The sequence below is a fragment of the Dipodomys ordii genome, unplaced genomic scaffold (genome assembly GCF_000151885.1).
Source record: "Dipodomys ordii isolate 6190 unplaced genomic scaffold, Dord_2.0 Scaffold138, whole genome shotgun sequence".
Taxonomy (NCBI): domain Eukaryota; kingdom Metazoa; phylum Chordata; class Mammalia; order Rodentia; family Heteromyidae; genus Dipodomys; species Dipodomys ordii.
In genome coordinates, this window is record NW_012267354.1 from 2,591,254 (window position 1) to 2,610,796 (window position 19,543).

The window sequence follows — 19,543 nt, forward strand, 5'->3', positions numbered from 1 at the left end:
TCAATAAGGATGTTCATCCTAGAAAAATAATACTAAAGTAATCAAGGCTTGTATGCAATAGTCTTCCTGGGAATTACACGGTTGTATTTGGCTATTCTTTTTATTTTTTGGGGAGGGGGGGTTCCGGTTGTGGGGCCTGAACTCTGGGCCTGGGCGCTGTCCCTCAGCTCTTCAGCTCAAGGCTAGCACTCTATCATTTGAGCCACAGCGCACTTCCAGCTTTTTTTTTTTTTTTTTCTGCTTATGTGGTGCTGAGGAATCAAACCCAGGGCCTCAGGCATGTAAAAGCATTCTACCACTGAGCCACCTTCCCAGCCGCTTGGCTTTTCTTTATATGGGTTCTAGAGACTCTTTTATTTTCAGTTTTGTGTTAACTTTTATTTTATTCTCTATTGGGTATTAATTTATTTGAAAAAAAATTAGGCCTATTCGTATAGGGTGATTTCTTGAGGGAACAAACCAATGTGAACACAGAGAGAAAGGCAAATTTAGAAGAACTTAGGGAAGGGGAAGGGTATCTCATAGAGTGACAAGGATATGTTGAAAGGCCAAAAGAGTCAACGTGAAAGAGCTTTCTTGAGCCACAGCTCCACTTTGAGCTTTTTGCTGGCTAATTAGAGATAAGAGTATCATGGACTTTACTGCTGGGGCTGGCTTCTGACTGAGAGATTCTCAGATCCTCAGATCTCTCAGTCTTCTCAATAGCTAGGATTATACAGGCATGAACCAATAGCACTGAGCACGAAAGAGCTCTCAAAGACCAAGCATGGGGCAATTTCAGCAGCTAATTAAATAATGGTAGTATTGGACTGCAACCAATAGAATAAAATATTCAGTAATTCAATAATAATTGAGTTAAATTATTATTCAATGTTTATTAATTTAAACAAATGATTGAATAAATGATAAGTACAGTTAGACTAAGTAACTATTTTTCCTTATAGTAGAGTTCCAATTAATAAAAAGTAACCAAGGGAATAGAAATAATTGTTGTAGCTAGGCACTGGTGGCTGACGCCTGTAATCGTAGCTAGGCATGAGGCTGAGATCTGAGAATCACAGTTCAAAGCCAGCCTGGGCACGAAAGTCTGTGAGACTCTTATCTCCAATAAACCACCAGAAAACCAGAAGTGGCGCTGTGGCTTACGTGGTAGAGCGCTCACCTTGAGCTAAAGAGTGGAAGGGCAGCTTTCAGGCCCAAAGTTCAAGCCCCATGACTGAATAGAAAAAAGAAAAGAAAAAAGAAGGAAAAGAAAAGAAATAATTGCTGCAGGGAAGAGTCATTTCTGAATGAAAGATAAATGACCAAACCTATGTTACAGTTTATTTCATAATTTCAAATATTCTTCTAGAAAATAATACAAAAGAAAAATTCAGTAATATTATGGTGGAGAATTCTAGAAGGAACTACTTTAACCAGGTGATTAAAATGTTAACATCAAAGTAATAAAATGAGGTAACATGCATCTCTCCGTATGAGAGGGGTACATCATCACTTCTATAATATTTTTGCCAAAAATATACAAACATACTCTACATCATCAAAAATAATCAGCTAAGTTCAAACTGAGAGTCCTTTTACAAAGCAATAGTTCAGTGTTCTTAATAGTTTGTAGATGGGAACCAATGGCTCATGCCTGTGATTCTAGCTATTCAGGAGACTATAAGCTAATGATCAAAGTTCAAAGCCAGCCCAGACAGGAAAGTTTATCAGACTCTTTATCTTCAGTTAACCACCAAAAAGCCAGAAATGGAGCTATGGTTCAAGTGGTAGAGTACTAGCCTTGAGCAAAAAAAATCCCAAAAAACCTCAGGCCCTGGGTACAAGACCCAGGACTAGTGCATGCACACACACACACACACACACACACCTTTGTGTATATGATGGAAAAGTAACAACAGCCCAATGAATTGTCCTAGATTGGAGGATACTAATGAAAGTAAGCAACTGATTGTGAAACTTTGAACTGCATCCCAGAGCATTTTGATAGTGATTCATTAATGTTAATTTTCCATACTTTGAAATCTGTGCTGATTATGTTAAAAACCAGCACAAAAGAAAAATGATGTGAAGGAATACAGGAAGTCTCTGAATTAGTTTGCAATGTGTAATGGCTAAAATTATTTCTAACTAAAATACATTCTGAGTACAAAGGACATTTAATTTAAATGCAAAGCAAACAAATACATATGTAGTCATACACCTATGTATAATCTGTTTCTTAATAATGTAGGATGTCATGTTAAAAGCAAGAAATTAAGATACTGCATAGTTCTCTTTTCCTTGTTTGATCATTCCCTAAAAAGAAGGCATGGCTTTGTGGCAAACCTCAGGTAGTTTTTGCAAAAATCCTCCTATCAGGGCTTGAGTAAGCTCCACACCAAATCCAGTCTGCCTGGCAGACTCACAGTTTCATCGGTTGATCTATAAATAGATAAAAAACAGTATGCTCATATGGTTTATTTTTCCTCTAAAACTGAACTTTTACTTGAATTACTCTATCAGTTCCCCTTATCGGCATTAACATATTTCATGACAACAAAAGTTTATAATTCTGAAGATCAGAAATTGAAAATGCCTTTCAGTGTGCTAATACCAACATAAAAGCAACACACTGTCAGGTGGTAAGGTGCTCAGTTAGGAAAACAGGCCAAGCCAGAAGTAGACAGAAGCTTTGTTTCATGGAGATAATGTAATCCAGAGGCAAAAATAGCAATGTTTCCCAATATTCCATTTCTCCCCAAAGGAGCAGCATCAGATAGAGTTTGTGTGGATAAGTGCAAATGGAGGGCTGTCAAGATAATTGACAAGATAGTAAAAGGATCTGCTCTTTTTTTGAACCCAGAGAATCAGGAGAATGGTAGGAAGAGCTAAGAATAGAAACGTACTGAGAGTAAAGTGCCTTAGCAAAGAGCCCCTGGCCACATCCCCAATAAGATGCCTGCAAATAGGCTAAGAATGCAAATATGGTCACCGTCATGTGCTGCATAATGATGTTCAATATATGCCAGGGTCTCTAGGATTATAATGAAACTGGGGGAAAAAAATCTCTGAAGCCTAGTGACATTGCAACTGTTAAAATGGTTAGCTCCATGAGTTATTCCTATGTTTATGTTAATGCTAACATAAACCATCCTGTGTTAACAGACATATAAAAATGTTTATACAATTAAACGCAGCACATGATATGAATGACCATGCTACTGATTTACAATTACTGTTCTTTTCTTTAAAAAAAAAAAAACAAAATGTACTCTTGCTGTTTACAAACTAAAAGCTCACTTTCAAACAGCATGCTGCACCTGCAGCTGGTGGCTCATGCCTGTAATCCTAGCTTCTCAGGAGGCTGAGGCATCAAAGTCCATGAGTCTCTTATATCCAATTAATTAGCAGAAAGACTACAAATGGAGCTGTGGCTCAAATGGTACTAGCCTTGAGTGAAAAAGCCCTGGCTTTTATGTACCACCCCCAGCACAAACAAACAAATATACAAAACAAAACCCATCATGCTGCATTATGCTGGCAGCAACCTCATAAATTGTGTTTTCTGCAGCTCTTCACTGACTTGCACTATTTCACACCATGAATTGCTCTTTTTCTACTTCCTATCCCCTTGTCATAAATGTCATGTACATGGATACTGAAGTGGCTATGAAGATTTTTGTCATCTAGCCAAGAGAAAGTTACATTACAGATAGAGTTACATGTATTTTTCACAGTTATTTAAATTCAATTGTTATTTACCTTCACGGTGCAGTAACAGCTTCTAGGAATACTCTATCTTCTAACAATTTGCTTGCTAGTGTCGTGACGTAAGGTACAGGGACAGAATGTGAAGATATCTGGTGATATTAAGTCCCAAGTGCCTGAAGTGTGAAGGCAGTGGTTAGTCATTTAATTAAAATCTCATAAAAAATTTAAAGCTCTACTTCTCAAAAGGCACTGATAAGAAATTAAGTAGGCAAGTTACACATTGGAAGAAAATGTTCATAAATCTTATGTCTAATGGGGATTGCATAGATAATATTACTTAACATTACATAATTTTACTCATACAAATAAATTATTTTAAGACAAGTGCCCTACTTTTTTTAAAAACACTCAGACATGAAAGATAATATGTGGTCCATAAACACATGAAATAGAATTACCACATGAGAGGGCTGGGAAGGTGGCTCAGTGGTAGAGCGCTTGCCTTGCATGCCTGAGGCCCTGGGTTCGATTCCTCAGCACCACATAAGCAAAAAGAAAAAATGCCGGAAGTGGCGCTGTGGCTCAAGTGGTAGAGTGCTAGCCTTGAGCTGAAGAGCTGAGGGACAGTGCCCAGGCCCAGAGTTCAGGCCCCACGACTGGACCCAAAAAAAAAAAAAAAAGAATTACCACATGAGTTGCTGGTTAATGAGTCAGCAACGAAATGACTGCTAAAATTATATACCTATGTATCCACTATGTTGGATAAAATAAGAAATAAATAATGTTATCAAATATTGTCCAAAACATGAAACAACCAGAGCACTGTCCAATCATAGTTGTTATGAGTATATGATACTACCTCTAATTGGGGCGGAAAACATCTTTTTTTAATTTGGGAATACCGATCTGTGACTTTGAGGATTCTAGACAAGCATTTCTTTTTCTCCTGTTGAACTACAACAAATTCTTGCTCAAGTTTTAAAGAATATTGTAAAATAATCTACACAATAGTACAAATTTTCTCTTGACCACCTTTGCTTCTATCTAGGGGTAACCCCTGCTATTATTTTAAAAATAATTTCTAAATATACATTAAGCTTTAATTTGTTCCCAAACCTCACTTCTGCTTCTCAAGTTTTATGTTTTTTTTTTTTTTTTTCTGAAATAGTATCTCACTATTAGTCCTAGCTAGACTGCCAATTCTTTATTTGCTCATTCAGGAATACTTTAGGAAAATATCACCAAGCTATCTGTTGAGAGCAATAATTCCTTATTTAAGATGAAAATATACTATTCTATTCAGTGAATATATTATTTATTAGGTAGTTACCTACTAAAGGACTTGGACTTGTGATTTTCTCTATCTCTAGCTTTAAATTATTCCTACAATAAAACATCTTTTTTTTATTTGTTTTTCATATAGTCTTGGTTTCCTTCTGTATGAGAAAGATTCCTAGTAACAATAGCATTGTGTTGATAATATATGTAGGGTTTTCAAAAAATATTTCTATATATTTCTCTCTCTCTAGAAAGTAATACTTTTAACATACACCAGTAATCTGTGAGCAATCTTTTCTCCCTCATTCTCCTGACTAAGAATTCAGTTTTATTTTTTATTTATTTATTTATTTTTGTCAGTTATGGGGCTTGAACTCTGGGCCTGGGTGCTGTCCCTGAGCTCTTCAGCTCAAGGCTAGCGCTCTACCACTTGAGCCACAACATCATTCCCGGCTTTTTCTGCTTTTTTGTGCTGAGGAATCGAACTCAGGGTCTCATGCATGAGAGGCAAGCACTCTACCACTGAGCCACCTTCCCAGTCCTCAGTTTTACTTTTGAAACTGTTCAAGAATAGTGAGCTTTATCTTCATTACTTCAATGCATCTTTATTTGATAAATTGATCATATTTTTTTGGAATTGCTGTTTGTTTTCACTTGTCTTCTATAAGTTGTCATTTTTGTATTTGGCTATTTTGGGGGCTTTTTTCAGATATATTCAGAACTCATTCTTCCTTTTGGATGAATAGCAAGTTTTTTTCAGAATTATATGTATTCCAAATGCATACATCTAAAAAAAAAAGAACTTTACAACTTTGGTGGGGGTGGGGAGGGGAGGAGGTGGATTCGGCGGGGTGTGGCGGGGGGATGGGAAGGGATGGGAAGGGGAAACAAAGGAGGAGGCTACAATGCTTGATAAGAAATGTACTCATTATCTTGCCCATGTAATTGTAACCCCTCTGTACAGTATTTTCACAATAAAAAAGACGAATATGACCAAATTAAAAAAAAGAAAAAGAAAATAAAACAAGGGGTGGGGACAATGTTTGAAAAGAATTATACTCATTCCCTTACTTATGTAACTATAACCCTTCTGTACATCACCTTTACAATAAAAAAAAATAAAAATATTCTATTTGCCTTAGTGAAAAATGAGTGGCAAAAATTACAGCTCTTGGGGCTGGGGGTTTAGCCCAGCGGAAGGGCGCCCGCCCGGCCTGGGTTCCGTCCTCAGCCCCGGGGGGGGGGGGGTTACAGTTCTTTGGGGGGGGAATTACAGCTCTTTAAGTAACTTTATTTAACACTTTAATCATCTACATTGAGTCATTTGTGATAATACTGCATAAAACTTTGTAAACTGGACCCACTGAGAAAACATTTCTGCATGAAATAATAAACAATATCCTATGACTTTAAAAAATAATATAAAAAAGAAATCAAAACAACCTTGCACATTATGGAATGAAAAAACATGCTCTGTTTGACTAAATGCTGTGACTAAATTTAAACCAGCCAATTGAGGAGTCATATACGATTTTGAACTAAAGATTTTAGTAACTAAACCTGGAAATTCAGTATCCATGAGAGAAAAAAGCTATATTGGGCATTTTAAGAACACTGTTAAATTTAAAAGAAAACTTTTATGTAAAATATATTGCAAAGCAAACCAGTAAGAATTCTGATGATACTGTAAATAACCTTTGCTCTATAGAAATCAAAGTTTTGAAAGTATGTCAGGTCAGATGACACGTTGGGGAATCCACATATGAAATGAAGAACTCCTCTCTGATAGAAGTGATTGTAGAGAACTCACTTGTGTGCAAAAGAAAATGAATTCCAATCCAATAACACACCAAATTCAATTTTTATTTCATAAGATAGTTTAGTTCCTGTTGTTACTCTTTTTGTGTTAGAAAAATTTAAGAACTCAGTCTCTAGAGAAAGTTTTTTTTTTCTTTCTTTTTCTGAGCAAATCAATGATGAAAGAGCAATATCAGTTCTTAGAGCTCTCCTCCCTTTTTCCCATCGGGCATGTGGTTAACCAGTATAAACTGCAAGGGAAGAGTTTCCCAAGGCGGTGCTGAGGTCTCTGCTAGAGACCAAAGCAAGCACCAATACTGATAAAAAGTACTTTTACCCATTTGGCAAAACTGACTGGAAAAACGTCTGCATTAAAGAAAAATAGCCTCTGGTCCCGCAAACTTGAAGCTAAGTGATGCCAGTGCAACACAGTCTGATTGTCTGCAGTTTTTCATCCTTATTCTTCAGCTTACACTCAGTGGAAGTCTTATGTGCTGTTTCAAAATAAAACCAAATAAACTATGCAAGTAAATAATGTATGTGGAATTGCCATTGTATTTGTATGCTTTAAATTAGTCCTATTGGAATTCAACACTTCTTGGACATCAAAATGAACTGATTAATCTGTAATGCTTAAATTGGAGGTAAGTAGGATATATTTCTAGGATACTACTAATCAAACCTGAGTTAAGATTCAACTGCTTTTTGAATGTATTTATAATCTCTATAGGTTAAAAACAGTGGTTAATCATTGGTTCTCATCTTTGGTTTGTTACTTAACTAGCTCTATGATTTAGGGGAAGCAATCTAACTTCTCAGAGTGTATAAATTTATATTTCTGTCCACAAAACTGATCTTTTGTAAAGTGGATTTTTTTTGGCAAGTTTCCTTCTATTGTTAGCCAATCTGCAATCTATTAGTGGTGTGAAAGAAATAACTGCTACAATGTATCTTCATATTTCAGCAAAAAAAGAGATGGTATCTGAGGGACTATCTTATAGGGATGTGAGATAATTTAAGAAAATGAAAATAGAAATAGTTTTTATGCTGAAAATATCAACCCCATCATATTACAGAAGATAAAGCTGATGCCCACAGATCTTGCCCAAATATATAATACCTTCCTGCCAGATTGGGAACTAAAATTCTTGTTATCCTTTTTTTTTGGATCTTAAAAAGATGCTTGTAAGAATCTGTTGAGCCTCATCTTTTTGAATGTATAAATTCACAGAATAAGAAAATTCAAGAGCGTGATAACAGATATTTCACCCAACAGATGGGTAAAAGAAAGAAAGTAATGACATGTATTCTGTTAGGCAAGCATTCTAAACCACATAGGCTAAGGTACTGCAAGATGATCATAGATAAAAATTGTAAAAATCTCATCAGCAACTTTTTAAACTACTGTTTAAATCCAGTTACTATGATCTTTCTGATCTACTCATATTTTTGCTGGCTAATTGAGTGCTTGCTATTCAAAGGAACTATATATAATCTTGAGACAGTGGCAATGAAAGTGTTACTTGAAACAGAGAAATCTGCTTTATGGCCTTGAAGATATTAGCACCAAAGGCAATCAAGAGGAGTAGGCAATAGAAGGTAAGTAATAAGTAGCCTATCTGATACAATTTTAGAGATGTGAATTAAGGACATCCTATTGTCTGTTTTGTTTTGCTTTATGAGTAAACATTTTCACTAAAATTAGTGGTATGAGTCAGAATTCAAATTATTTAAAACTTCCCAAACACAAAATGAAACCAAACTTATCTAAAGATATGCTTTTGTAATATTTTTAATTGTCCTTCTAAAGGTGATGTACAGAGGGTTTACAGTTACATAAGTCAGGTAAAAAGTACATTTCTTTTTGGACAGTGTCACTCCTTCTCTTGCTCTGAGTGTTAAGATCTGCTTTTAAGAGTAGATAAATGTTTGAGTTTTGTGTGTGTCCTGAAGATGGGCAAATATGCAAATGGTAAGTAAAGCAGAATTTGAAAATGTTGATGCTTGGAAATCTTTTTTTTCTACCCTCGTTGCTTTCCAGGCTTATTACCATTCCATTCTAATAATACTTCCTACTAGAGTTATAAATGTTTTCTCCTTTCCTACTGACTCAATCACAGAACATGAGAGAATATTATGTGTAACAGATACACAGATAGATTATATCAGTGGCAAAGAAGATTTTGATTGTTAAGTTCACAATTTCAGAGAGAAGGACCCAATTATTGAAAAGGAATTGTTTCTCCTTTTTCTGTTGTCTTTAGCAGAGAAGGCTTCTTGGAATGACACTGTTTTCACTGAATTCTAGAGAAAAACAACGTCAAATCAGTGGCACAATCAGGGAAGGCCATTGACTCATGTTAGAAGAGAAAACACTCACAGTGTCCTCAATGGTGAGAGACTTCCTGGGTAAGAATGTGAAGAATCATTTCACTCTTCAATATTATAGTTAGGGATACCTTTTAACTTTCCTAAATAGGAGCATGTCTGACACTGGGGAGCAACTGTTATTAACTGTATCAGGACAGTGTCAACACCTAGTGGTCCTTGGTGAACTAAGCATATTTCTACCCTCATATGGATTTATGCTAAGTACAGTGCTTATTCTTGTTACCCTATTTGCATGGGAGGTGGAGATAGGAAGGTCACAATGGTTCAAGGCCAGGGAAAAAGTTAGTGAGACTTAATCTCAGAGAACAACAGGGCATGATGGATTCATGCCTGTAAACCCAGCTGCTCAGGAAGTATAGGAAGGAGGATTGTGCTCCAACACCTTCCAAGTGAAAAAGCAAGAGACCCTAACTAAAGAATAGCTAGAACAAAAATAGGCTGAAGGTATAGCTTAAGTGGTACAGTGTTTACATGCATGAGGTCAGTCCCTGATACAATTAATTTGTTCATTAATTATAGAAATAGATTTGAGGGGAACCTACTCAACACTTGCACAACTTAAAGAAATTGTGAAGAATGTAAAATCTCTTCACTGATGCTGTTTATAGTGCTTTGCCTGGTTCCTACATCCTTTGCAATATAACATTCCTTGCCATATATTTTTTATCCAAAAGGATACAAGATGATTCCATAGCTCCATATAGATTCAGATTAACTTTTAGGAAGTATTAAGAGTTAGAAATAAGGGGCTGGGAAGGTGGCTCAGTGGTAGAGCGCTTGCCTTGCATACATGAGGTCCTGGGTTCAATTCCTCAGCACCACATAAGCAAAAAGAAAAAAAAGCTGGAAGTGGTGCTGTGGCTCAAGTGGTAGAGCACTAGCCTTGAGCTGAAGAGCTGAGGGACAGTGCTCAGGCCCAGAGTTCAGGCCCCACGACTGGACCCCTCCCCCCCCAAAAAAAGAGTTAGACATAAATGTCATATGAAGATTTGTACCCTTATAGGGATGAAGCATTCATTAAAGCAAGGCTAGTTTGAGAATAGAATACAGCAAATTGCTGAGTAAGGCAGTTTTTCCAAAAGAATTATAAAACTCATTATCAGCCTGTTTAAGAGTAGCATATTAAAAACTAGAATGAAAGAGAAGCAAATTTATAGGTAAGGTTGTTTGCTCTCCCCCATGTACATTTCCCATGGATAAGACCTCTGTATTTTACAAAATAAATTTTAATTTCTATTTGTGTAGAAATAACATTTCTAGTTTTAATTGATTAAATCGCATTCTAGGATTGTTCTGTAACTTCACTTAGATACATTGAGACATCACTTCATATCAATATTTATCACTGTTGCTCAGATTTCATAGCAGATGAGAGCAAGAGTACATTTCAGGAATTTCAACAGGGAAAGCCTTTCTCCATTGGTGACCACAGGAAATTTAAGTTTTAAAAAAACCTAAGTAATTCCTTTGAACATCTCAGTCCTTGGATCAGATCATTGTAGTTCTTTTCATCTACACTTACCCATTTCTTAAGGCAGATCCCAGGTTAAGTAGTGTGTATTTACTCTTCATATCAGAAAAACTTAGAATATTGTTGTTTTATTTAATTTACAGATGAGGAGCCCAAAGATCAGAGAATACAGAACATTTCCTATGATAACTAATTAGGGAAGGTGGGTTTATGTACCCAAGGCCGTCAGCTTCCAATATGATGCTATCAAATAACCCTATACAAATTCTATTGATTTTTAAAAGTAAAAGGATGTGTCTCCTTAATTCGTGTCTTATACTTTACTAGACAGATACTACCATTACTTGTTTGAAGGAAAGGAAGGGATGATATTTTAATTAATTCTGACATACAGGGTCTCCCATTGGTATTGGGGAGAAATTAGAACAAATCCAAATTCCAGGAACCTAATAATGAAGTACCCAGGTAGAAAAACAGGAAAATAATATATTTAGAAAACGATGAACTACTAAAGGAGAAAATTCTGTGAATATAGATATTGGTAAATTAAATTTTTGGAAGTCACTTTGTTAACAAACTTATATACTCATGATAAATATTGATCAATGCTTACATTTTTATGAATGCATGTTTTCACATTAACAGGATCAATTTGTAATTTATGAAAGTCTTTACCAAATGGTTAAATGTTGATAAATCTGCATTTATCAACATTCAGGCTTTTTTTTTTTTCATTTCAGGGAACCAAAAGCTGTACCATTTAACATGATTTGGGTAAATGAGAGCATCCCACAGGAGTTCATTCTGCTAGGCTTTTCAGATCGACCATGGCTGGAGCTCCCACTCTTTGTAGTGTTTCTGGTTTCCTATATCTTGACCATCTTTGGTAATATGGCAATAATTCTTGTGTCACGACTCGATTCCAAACTCCACACACCCATGTATTTTTTCCTTACCAATCTCTCCCTCCTGGACCTCTGCTATACTACCAGTACAGTCCCACAAATGCTGATAAACATATGCAGTACTAGGAAGGTAATTAGTTACAGTGGTTGTGTGGCCCAGCTTTTCATTTTCCTAGCCTTGGGTTCCACTGAATGTCTTCTCCTGGGTGTCATGTCCTTCGACAGGTTTATAGCTATTTGTCGGCCTCTTCATTACTCAGTTATTATGCACCAAAGGCTCTGCCTCCAGCTGGCAGCTGCATCTTGGATTAGTGGCTTCAGCAACTCAGTATTGCAGTCCACGTGGACCCTGCACATGCCACTGTGTGGCCACAGAAAAGTGGATCACTTCTTCTGTGAAGTCCCTGCTCTGCTCAAGTTGTCCTGTGTGGACACAACAGCAAATGAAGCAGAACTATTCTTCATCAGCGTGCTCTTTCTTTTAATCCCCGTGATCCTTATCCTTATATCCTATGCTTTCATTGTTCAAGCAGTGTTGAGAATACAGTCGGCAGAAGGGCGGCGGAAGGCATTCGGAACATGTGGCTCCCACCTCATTGTAGTGACACTTTTTTATGGCACTGCCATTTATATGTATCTGCAACCACCCTCCCCCAACTCCAAGGACAGAGGAAAGATGGTGTCCCTCTTCTATGGAATCATCACACCCATGTTGAACCCCCTCATCTATACTCTTAGAAACAAAGAGGTGAAGGGAGCTTTTAAGAGGCTGATTGCAAGGGTCTTTTTAATTAAAAAATAAGAAATGCTCAGATGAGAAGCCTATTGAAGGCAAAGTCCACATAGCCTAATAATATAAATTCTAAATTGATGTGTTCTTACTAGATTTAGATCTATGATAATGAGTTTCAAATAAATATCACTGATAGAAAACTGGTAAATCTTTTCTATTTTTCAAATATATTTGCTTCACAAGCCCTGATAATTGATCTGTTATGATTTGTGTGAATTGTGCAACCTTAAAAGAGTTAGTATCTTTACCTTAAATGCTGGTATGTTTGGCCATGATTAGAAAAAGAGTTTAGGGTACTTCCCCCCCAAAATGCATAGCTATATATGTATAATTTTATACATATAATTTTATATAGATGCACACACTATTTCTTTCAGACATTTGTAGATCTAAGAGAAATTTATAGAACCATTCAAGTCCCCCTCTTCCCAGTTATAAATATAAGTCCTAGTTTGAATTTTTAACACTAGTTCTACATCACACAATAATAAAATCCACACTGATTTTTCTTCCATAGTTTTATTCAGCCCTTTTATTCTCTTGTTCCTGTAACTTTTACTTCTCTCTGATTCTATTTTATCTGCTAAATAAAAGTAATGCTTCATTTTAGACCGGAATCAAGGAACTGCTTTTTGGTTTTTGAAAAATAATTTCCCCCTATTGTATATAACAACACTCTCCTTGTATATAATAACACTCTCCTTTTAACCCTTAAAGCATTTGTAGTTTAAAATCATTTTTTCAAAAGCATGTCACCTAATGCTGTTCACTGCTTGTTTAATGTATTACCTATACACAAACAGCTTGTTAACTCTGTGTTAGCTTCCTAGAGGTGGCACAATTGTCATTTATGCCTCATCCATGTGGCTTTCACAACTCAACAAAGTTCTCGAGGAAATATTTATACACTAACTCATGTATAGGGACGATTTAGTCATGTATTGCACTGAAATTAATTGTTCCTTCTTTGTCTTCCTTTTTCTAGTCTTCCTTTGTCTTCCACTGTCTCTTTCTTCTAACGAATCCACCATAGAAACAGGAAATACAATAACTAAGAAATACATTTAACCTTTCTCTTCAAAACTTTTCAGCAACTACTTACATGTTACCCTCAATGGAATTGTAATACAACATGGGGAATCTTAACAACTTTAACATGTGTCAGAGGCACTTGGAGAGCTCTGAAAAATGCAGATTATTAAGAATCACTGCACCATCAAAGTTTCTAATACAGCAGGTCTAAGATGAGCCTGAGAATTTGCAGTTTTACAAAATCCCAAGAAATGCTGATATTCCTCATCTGGGACCAGCTCATCTGAAAAAGATGTTCTGCTGAGTTCCTATACTTCTCTGTCAAGCAGAGATAATCCTCTAAGGAATTGTAACACTGGGAAAGCATGAAATGAAAGCCATCCTTGAAGTCTAAATAAATAGCATGCCAGATTTCCTGAGGCAAACTTTAGTGTCATCTCCAAATCATTGGCATGCATCCTTTAGAGAGTTATGAGAAGCTGGATGCGACGGTGCTCTGGGTAATCCCAGCACTTACCCTCAGGCTGTTCAAGGCAGGATCCAGAGGAGAAGCCTATTAGGGCTCTCTGTACTTGCTAAAATATCATCTGGGATTAGATCCATCCGCAAAAAAATATTTAAATTAGAGGGCTGTCTCTGCTACATTGCAAGATCCTGAGTCAGGAAAAAAATTATGAGAAAATTAGCAGATAACTGAGAATGATAGATGCTGAGGCATTTTAAAAGATGAGCAATTGATATTTCATACTGGTAAATTTAATAACTAAATTCTATGCATATTTTGCTTTGAGTTGCATGCAAATATATAGCTGTATATATGTTATATATAATCCTATATTTCACTATGAGTTATGTGTAAACATATACATAAATATGTCATATATTAAATCACTTAAATCTATTTTTCATTAATTAAAACAAAAATACTAAATTATCTTTATGTTGTAGAATTATAGGTTGATATAGTGGGGGATTTATTTATGAACACTATTCTTTAACTTCTGTGTAGAATTTGCAGCACTTGTCAGTATACTTTTGCATAATATGGAGTAATTACTAAGATGGTAAAAACAATCCTACTGGTTTCTATCTGCTTATACTCACCCAAAAGACAACTAATAAAATGGCCCAGGTAGAAAAGTCTATGAGACTCTTACTCCAAAAAGCCTGAAGTGGATCTGTGGCTCAAGAGATAGAGTGCTAGCTTTGAGAAAAAAGCTCAGGGGCAGCCTCCAGGCCAAGACTTGAAGCCCCAGGACCAGCACCAAAAAAAAAAAAAAAAAAAAAAAGAAAAGAAAAGAAAAGGAAAGAAGGAAGGAAGGAAAATGAGAGAGAAGACTCACTCATTCCATGGAGAACATGGGCAGTGAATATCAAACATTTATACACATAATAGCAAAATTTCAAACACAAAATCTGATAGACAAAAAGAAAAGTAGAAGAGTGCATGATTGCATTAGATTTCAGACCTTTTATTCTAAACAATAGAAGTATAGAGCAAAAGTCAATAAGCATATAAAAAACCTGAATAATATTATCAACCAAAGTGATCTACTTGACATTTAGAAAGATTTCACTCAACATCAGCAGAATATCTATTCTTTCCAGGTGTGCACAGAACTTTAACCATGATAGACCATGTTTTAGGCTCTAAAACATTTCACAATACATTTAAAATAATTCAAGTACCATACATTGTGTTCTCTAACGACAGTAAAAATTAAATAAGATAGCAATAGGAGAAGGTATTTGAAAAATTTCTATATTCTCAAATGTTTAGAAATAATTATCTAAATAACACAAAGGACAAATACAAATTTGAAATAAACCTAGAAAGTGTTTAAATTGAGTAAAAAGGAAAACATATTATTAGTATTGTAACATGAGTTGATTATTTTTTGAGACAGATAAAATAGGGCAGAATTTCTCATACTTGTATTGCTGGAAGGAATGCAAAGTGATTTGATCACTTTAGAACATAATTTGATAGAGACTTTTGTTGTGGTGGGGTTTTTTGTTTGTTTGCTTGCTTGCTTGTTTGTTCTGTGCTCGCCCTGAGGCTTGAAATCAGAACCTCCAGGTGCTGTCTCTGAGCTTTTGTGTTCAGGCTAGCTCTACCGCTTGAGCCACAGCTCCACTTCTGGGTTTTTGATGTTTAATTGGAGACAAGAGTCTGATGGACTTTCCTGTCTGGTGTGGCTTCGAACCGTATTAACAGACTTTTTCAAATAGATTCTCCAGCTGTTGCCTGGGTGGCTTCACACTGCAATTCACTTACCTTGGATTCCTAAGTAGCTGCAATTATAGGCATGTGCCTTGCACCTAGCACCCGTGTATCTCCCTCACTCCCCTACCTTTTAATGCTAGTACTGGGGCTTTAACTCAAGACGTTTCACTATCACTCATCTTGTTCATTCATTGCTGGCGCTCTACCACTTGGGCTATGCCTCCAGTACTGTTTTTTTCTTGGTTGGAGATAGTTTTTCTCTCAAATTCGTCTGCCTGATCTGGAACCTCGATCCTCAGCTCTCAACCTCCTGAATAGATAGGATTTGCAGGTATGAACTGAGCCCAGCTGCTTCTGTTGCTGCTGCTGATGGTGATTTATATACTAAAAGTTTTGGGGGAAATCTCCCTCCCTTTTTCTTTCCTTTCCTTTATTTTCTTTTACATGAGAGTTTATTTAAGGCTGAAGTTCCACACTCTCCCGTGGGAGGTGGCCGGAGGGAAAGCAGACCTTCTGGCCATGTGACTATATATCTCTGTTGTAACCTGTATAAAAGGCAAAAAGCTAGTCTGACCTCATATACATGTTTATCTTAAAATCTCTGATCCTCAGGTCCAATAACATCTCTTCTTTGAACAGGAAATAATACCTTTACCAGCTACCTCCTGAATGTTACACACGTTAGTTGATACACGCGTGTGGCTGTCATGGCTGTACCTTTATGGGGGAAACCATCCTTTAAGGAGATCTTTGCTCAGGACTGTTCTGGAAGGAGAGTCTAGAGCTCTGACAAGGAAGACAGTAGGCAAAGCCACGATTCCGAAATCAACGTCCCCCCCCCCCCCCAGTTTCCTTCGGGGGTCGGGTGGGTAGCCAGCAGCAGCAGGTCGCTGTCTGCGCTGGTTTTCCGTCTCCCCCGCTTTTGCAGCCCGGTCCCTCTCGTTCTCTTCCTCTAGTAGCCTCTTCCCTCGTCGGTCTTGCTGCTCCACGCTCCGGACACCGCTCCTTCCCCCCCCTTTTTTTCGTTCCATTTCCTCCACACCCCAAGGTTGAGTTTTTCTCAAAGTGTTGCTGGTCGCCAAACTGAGACTTCCGAAAGCCGGTGGCTGAGGACGCCCCGGGGCAGATTCCCCGCAGGTCCCGCCGGGGAACCCGGGAGCCGCGCGCGTCCGCCTCGGGCACGCTGGACTCGCGGTTACAACGATTGGGGTTGTTGTTTATTCCCAGTGTACGGACTCGCCTGTATAAATACTGTAAAGGAAGAGTTATGAGGTTTATTTAACCACAAAGAGATGGCTTTTTTTTTTTTAACAATTGAAGCGATAATGTTCATCGTCATAGGAATCGCAACAATAAGTAAAGTAAACCTTTATAAGGTTACTAAGGGACTCAGTACTCAGGCATTGGTGGTTCAGTGGTAGAATTCTCGCCTGCCACGCGGGAGGCCCGGGTTCGATTCCCGGCCAATGCACGCTGCCTTTTCCTGGCTTAAAAAATAACCTTTAAATGTTTTTCCGTTTCAGAAGATAAATATACGTGCTTTCAGTATGATTTTTCTACTCTATGAATTTTTTTCGGACTACAGACTGAGTAGCTTAAGTCACCTTTTCAGACAAAAGTCTCGCCGTAAGGTATTTTATAGGCTTCGTCTCCGTTGTAGGATATTTGGATTCAGCGCTTCCTGAACTTTTAGCTGATGCAAGAAAAAAATACACTTCCAGATAGCTTTTGGAGAAAGACGTAACGAAAGGTTTACTTTTGAAACACCCAGCGTCTGTGAGCAGAGTGGCGCAGCGGAAGCGTGCTGGGCCCATAACCCAGAGGTCGATGGATCGAAACCATCCTCTGCTAAGGACAAACTTTTCCTTTGAAAGGAAAAATAGTATTTTGACCACATCGCTTCAGTCTTTTGGACAACAGCAAAACAGCAGCCATTAGACAATATCTTCCAGTTAAGAAATGTGAGGCACTATGTAAGCTCTAACTCAGAGAGCAGATAATTAATATTAACTTCGAATATTTCAGAGTTTGTTGCCAAATTGTAGGACAAGTAAATTTGTTGTTCAAAAGAGCTATTCAAGTAGCTAATACCGTTTTAGAGTTTCAGTTAGAAATAACTATTACTATGCAGTATGTTGCGTATTTTACCTATTTATATAGTATTTTCTTTCTTATGGGAAGTAAATCCACAGGGAACGTGTTTGGGCGCTGTGGTTTACAATGTGCCTAGAACACAGCCTGGGTCACATGGCATATCTTAGGCACCGGTGACTTCGTATTAGTGAAAAGCCACCATTTCTAATTCAATGTTATTTTTCACTCTTTTACCTTTTAAAAACATTATAGTAAGAAAACAAAAATCAGGACACAGAATTGACCTATTAAGTAACATTATGACAGAATAGAATAGTCCAAGAATAGAATGCATGTTTTTAATTTTTAATATTATTTGTAAATTTTTTATTGTAAGCAACTCATATCCTATGTTTCCAGTCTTGAATAATATCAAAGGAAAATTGGGAATTTGCTAGTAACCATTTACCCAAGTGACCAGTTCTGAACTGGAAAATTCTAGCTGAGTTGGAGGACCTATATAGAGCCTGCTATGAAGACATGCCTCCTTCTCCCCCATTGAGTCCTCAGCTTCCACCTATTTACAACTTGTCAGGAGTTGTTAGCCTATTTCACTCTTCTGCTTGAACCCTGCATTATCTTCCTACGTTAAGTAAATCCCTGCTGGCAGCTACTTAGTGTGTCTCCTATATGGAGTACTTCAAAACTTCTATAGAGGTTATTCCAAGTTTCTGGTTATTCCAAGTATCACTCTTGCTTACACATAGGCCCTTGACAATGAAATTTCCATATAAGATGAAATTTTAAACACTTTCCAGCAACCAGCCTTTTAATTTCATAGATCCCCAAGGGCACATGCAATGTATCTAAAGTGATTTTCAAGGTAGATAGTTTCTATTTTCTCCTGGATCTTATTTAAGAACTTGATTTTCAGTCTGTTCTTGGAGAGTAAGACCATCTTCAAGACAGCTTTTTACTTTGTCTTTATATTTGTTTTTTGGCCTCCCAAATAGCATTTATTTTAGAAATATGAGAGACTTATCTCTGTTTTACTTGAAGATCACATTCTCTTTTTTTTTCTTTTTTCTTTATTTTTTAATTTTATTGTCAAGGTGAGGTACAGAGGAGTTACAGTTACATAAGTAAGGTAGTGAGAACATTTCTTGTTGAACTTGTTACCTCCTCTCTCATTTTTCTCCCTCTTTCCCTCTCCCTGCCCCCCAGTTATACAGATCATTTCCAACATATATGTCTTGTGAATATCGCTGTTGCATTGGTTCACTCTTTGTCCTTTGTCTCACCATTTTGTCATTCCCCTTCCCCTCCCTATTTCAGATAAATGCATATATAATACCCAGGGTGCCAAAATCAAATACAGTGCCAACAGAAGAAGAACCATGGGGGTGGGGGGTGGGTGGGGGAGGGAATACAAAAGAAGCAAAAAATCACATAATACATTAAAAACAACAAAAACAAAGGAGAAACTCTGGTGTCCTTATCTCAAGACAGCATTTTAAAATAGTGAATCAAACTTACTGCCTAATCTTATATAGGGACACTTATTCTCTCTCTAAATTTTCCTATTAACCAACATAAAAATAAATGAAAAGAGAAGAGCAATACAAAGATAATCATTTGGAAAAGTAACAACCGATAGGGATTCAAAGTCCACCCTGTATAAGGTTGCTTTTCATAGGTTAAAACAAATACCTTACATTTGTCAGTAATTGCTTCCTGTGGACCATATATGCAGACATATTTTTAGAAACAGGCAGTTTCTGCTGAGAATACGGAGATCACTTTTAAGTGTGAAAAGGGGGAACAGGGAGAACAGTGTATGTAGCATGTTACACAGAAAATGGCTCTGGCAGCCACAAGGATGG

At 37.0% G+C, this 19,543-nt stretch overlaps 1 protein-coding gene and 2 non-coding genes across 3 annotated transcripts; all 3 read left to right on the forward strand.

The window, feature by feature from the left end:
• Positions 1-11,395: 11,395 nt before the first annotated feature.
• Positions 11,396-12,337, forward strand: LOC105996984 (olfactory receptor 2B2). Its single transcript, XM_013031248.1, has one exon. The coding sequence runs from the start codon at positions 11,396-11,398 to the stop codon at positions 12,335-12,337; it is 942 nt and encodes a 313-aa protein (XP_012886702.1).
• A 4,650-nt stretch (positions 12,338-16,987) lies between these two features.
• Trnag-gcc lies at positions 16,988-17,058 on the forward strand. Its single transcript has one exon. It is a non-coding gene; the product is annotated as a tRNA-Gly (tRNA).
• Positions 17,059-17,366: 308 nt separating this feature from the next.
• Positions 17,367-17,438, forward strand: Trnam-cau. The gene has a single exon. It is a non-coding gene; the product is annotated as a tRNA-Met (tRNA).
• Positions 17,439-19,543: the final 2,105 nt, after the last annotated feature.

Bases quoted from the DNA above. Each gene is read 5' to 3' on its own strand.
- LOC105996984 (XM_013031248.1), top strand. From the start codon at position 11,396: ATGATTTGGGTAAATGAGAGCATCCCACAGGAGTTCATTCTGCTAGGC.